Here is a 4,327-nt window from a genome sequence, read left to right on the forward strand (position 1 = left end):
CCTTAAAATCAAACAAAAGTCTTCAAAATCGCCATCTGAAATCATCTTTTTCATTGGACTCTAATCTAACTTTGGCTACAATCCCTGTGGACGATAATCCGGTACTTGTACCACTTTATTACTTGTAAAGACGACGTTGGGCCATATTGTATACTTGCTTTTTGGCCCAATTTCATTAAGTCTAAAGGTGTGAAATATAACCGACCAAACACATATATGAACAACTCGTGAATAATAGTTTCTTCATTATGAACACAGTCAAAAGCGAGCCAGTGTTGAGATATGCAGCTAGTGTACATATGAACATAATATGAACACTTGTGAACAATAATATCGTAAAAATATCGTAGAAATAGTATGAACCTAGTATGAACGAGTGATATGCTATGAACACGTGGTGCAATTAAAGAAAAAAACTATCAATAAAAGATGAATTATAAAAAAAACATAACACATCATAATGAACATAATTTCGATTAAAACGAATCTAATAAAAATACTAATCTATTAGCAAGACATTCGCTTTGGTTAATTTATTCACTTTCCGAACTCGAACTCCAATTGTTTTCATAAACCCCATTTTAATTTTCTCACTGTTGTCGATTTCTTTTCCATTGCATTTATCCACATTAGCTTGATCGATACCGAAAATTTTACTACAGTGTTTCCTATGCGAATTAAAAACTCATAAAACAATGAACATGGAAAATCAAGATTAAATATATATATATATATATATATATATATTAATATTATAAATGCATATTTTTTGGGATTTGATGATTTGTAACTCCCCATTAATTGTTTGGGAGTTACATATCAAATCAATTTATTGAAATACCCTTGTAATTAACTTGTGAACATGACATAAACCTATTAGAAGAATAGAATTTGATTTGTTGACATGGTTTGCAAAGTTAACACAAAATTGTTGGTTAACATTTGATCTTCCCTCTATGCATATATATATGGTTGGGTCCTAGTGAGAGCAAAAGTTATGATAAAAAGCTTAAGAAGTGATATCCACCATTGGATCAATCATAATTGAATGTCAACACTAATGGGGTGAACCAGATCAATTCMCTTATAATTATCTTTTGCTAAATTATATTAGCTGCTTTGGTTTATATAATGCATTGAATTGTAATTTTCTTCTAAAAACCAATTATGACATCTTCCGTCTTTTGCCAGATGGGACAAGGGTGTTACATATTGTTTGTAAGATACCATGCTTATGAGAATCTTTGTTTTACTATATTATAAATATTTGGAATAACTGTTCACCTAACAAACATTAATATACAAGGAAATATGTTTTTCATATTATCGCTTTTAACCCTTTCTCACGTTCATATAAGTTGGATATAACTATATGTATTTTGTTTGGTAAAAACGTATTTATCTTGAACATTTATGCTTCTTTTTGTACAAATTTTACATCCCATTGAAACGCACGGGTGCACCTTTTGAAATTAAATGTACAAAACGAAATGTGTAAGGTACAAACCACTTAAAGCATACCACAACAGATTGCATTAGAGGGTGTAACATATTTTTTTCATCTCATGATTAATGGTGGAACTGGAAAGCAAACACATGTTCTTGAAAATAAACATTTATTTTGGTACAAAATAAAATAAAAATATGAAAATTTATTTTGAAAGAGTAGAAGTTTTTGGGACATAATCATTTACAAGTTAACATGAGCTAAAAGACAAAGCTCATTTCTCTTGTGCATAATTAATCCAGGCAAAACCTCAAAGTCTACATCTTCCTTACTCATGCCATCTGGTAGATCCCAATCAAACAAGTAAATAAGATTAGCAAGTAAAAGATCCACCATAACATCTGCCATCGAGATTCCCGGACAGATTCTTCGACCGGCCCCAAACGGTATGAACTCAAAATCGTTCCCTCTAAAGTCAATATCCCTACCCACAAATCTCTCAGGCAAGAACAATTCCGGGCTCTCCCAACATTCAGGGTCCCTTCCGATAGCCAATGCGTTCACGAAAACTAGGGTTTTTTGCTTGATCTTGTAGCCATGTAAAATGGCATCTTTTGTTGTTTCTCGTGGTATTAGAAGAGGCGCCGGAGGGTATAACCTTAAGGTCTCTTTTACCACTGCCTTTAGATAGGTGAGTTTTGGAAGATCATCTTCATCTACTTTACCCTTCTTTCCAACCACATTTCTTACTTCTTCTTGTGCTTTCTTCATGACTTTAGGGTTCTTTATTAGTGCTGTCATTGCCCAAACCACGGTAACCGCAATAGTGTCCGTTCCCGCTACCAATACATTCTAAAACAAAAAGCATGACAACAGATAGATATTGGAACCAAGAAAGAAAGAATGATCGCAAGATCCTAATTAATTCCCAAAATAATAGCTAGGTGATGCCACCAATAAAAAAAATGACATATGTCTATAAGTTCTAGATTGTGAAACAAATACATGTGAAACCATATCATAAATCATAAACCAGAATAAGAAAATTCATGTTAAGCAATACCGCATTGAGATTGGATCGGTGTTTCTAACTTTTGAGTGGTTATGAGAAAACCAAAAAATGTTGAATACCATATGAACCAATCTCAATTATGTTATTTCGCATGTATATATATATATATATATATATATATATATATATATATATGTTGTTTTATCTAAGATATGATTTAAATTATTGATTAACATGTATTTGTTTTAGAATATGAAACTATTTGACATGCTTATTTTATTTCATAATATGAAACAAGAGTATACTATATATTTCACGTTCCTGAATAATATACATGTATTGGCTATAAAATTAGTCTAATCACAAAATTCTTGAGGGAAAACGACCATGCATGATAGTATACCTCCATATCTCTACCACTATACATGTATTTGTGCATATATATTAAAGTGAACATTTGACTTCAGATATATACCTTATTTAAAAATAAACTATTTACCGTTTTCACTGCAAATCTTTAAATAAAATTTATTTCAAAATAGAAATCAAGAGGGTTTAATATGGGATTGGTCGAAATGAGTCCAAACAGTACGAAAACATGGGTTAGGAAAAAGAAAGGAAAAATACAAATAAAGGTGGATTAATAAACCTTTATTGAGCCAATAGAAAGAGATCTAGCATATAGTGATTACCATGAGCATGGCTTTAATGTGATCGTAAGTGAGATTGGAGAGTTGATCTTTCTTGATTCGTAGTAAAATGTCGATAAAGTCCTCTTCTTCCTGATCATGCGACTTATTAGGGTTTTGAAGGTTGAGGTGTTCATCAATGAGTTGTTGGTAAAACGAATCAAAATATTTGAAGCATTTCTGTACCCGATCCACCTTGCCCAATAACCTATCAACCAAACCCACAAAAGGCAGACCAGGCCAGATATCTGAAACAAAGAACTCTGCCACCACTGCTTGAAATTCAGTAAGTAGTTGAAGAACCTCCTTTCTTTCATGTCCATCTTGGTACCTCATACCAAAACCCACTCTTAACATCATATTACTGGTCATGCTCTTCATGATTTCACTCAAGTTTACATGCTTAGAGGAAAGAGCCAACCTATGTATATTCTTCATAGTAGTTGAGACATCATCTTCTCGGATATGCCTGAAAGATTGAACACTTTTAGGTCCTGACAAATGAAGCATAAAAATCTTTCTCATATCTTTCCAGTTCTTGTTGTAGGGCGAAAAAGCTACATCAAGGCCATCATAAGACAACTTTAATTGACCACATAACGGTGCCTTACTGCAGAAAATAATATCTTGGGTTTTCAAGACTTCTTTAGCTAGACTTGCTGAAGAAACAACAATAGCTGGGATGAAACCGAAGCGAAGATATATGATCGGGCCATAAGATTTGGAGAGGTGCCATAGAGAAGTATGGAGGTTTGAGAGATGGATTTGGTGCAAGTTTCCAATAAAGGGAAGTGTTGGAGGGCCTGGTGGATTGAATCTTGATTTGCTTATGAAAGTTTTGGAAATAAGATAGACAAGGAGAAGAGAGAGAAGAAGGAAAAGAAAATGCAGTGCCATTTGTTGAAATATTATGATCCTCTGCAAGTAGTTTTTTTGGTTATATAGACGTAAATAATGAAATCATGACGATATCCATATGATTAAGTCAATTGCACGTTTTTGTTTCCTTTTTAGTTTTCTACAGAGTTGAGAGTGGTATATGGTCATAGATAGGTGTTGGTCCCCTCCTTCTAATTTGGTATCAATAGAAAAGTACTAACTAAAGTTATTTAGAGTATTTTCAACACGTTCTTCATAAATTTGTTAAAACGAGGAAACAAAAGATTAAATCTTCAAAAA

At 32.8% G+C, this 4,327-nt stretch overlaps 1 protein-coding gene across 1 annotated transcript; it reads right to left on the bottom strand.

Annotated features, from left to right (window-relative positions):
- Positions 1-1,690: 1,690 nt before the first annotated feature.
- LOC112510393 (cytochrome P450 71A1-like) lies at positions 1,691-4,045 on the bottom strand. Its single transcript, XM_025115793.1, has 2 exons — positions 3,152-4,045; positions 1,691-2,299 (listed from the first exon to the last, which is right to left on the bottom strand). Exons 1-2 carry the CDS (start codon positions 4,043-4,045, stop codon positions 1,691-1,693), a joined length of 1,503 nt encoding a protein of 500 aa, XP_024971561.1.
- Positions 4,046-4,327: the final 282 nt, after the last annotated feature.

This window comes from Cynara cardunculus (assembly GCF_001531365.2).
Source record: "Cynara cardunculus var. scolymus isolate 2C chromosome LG 3, CcrdV1, whole genome shotgun sequence".
NCBI classification, from domain to species: Eukaryota; Viridiplantae; Streptophyta; class Magnoliopsida; order Asterales; family Asteraceae; genus Cynara; species Cynara cardunculus.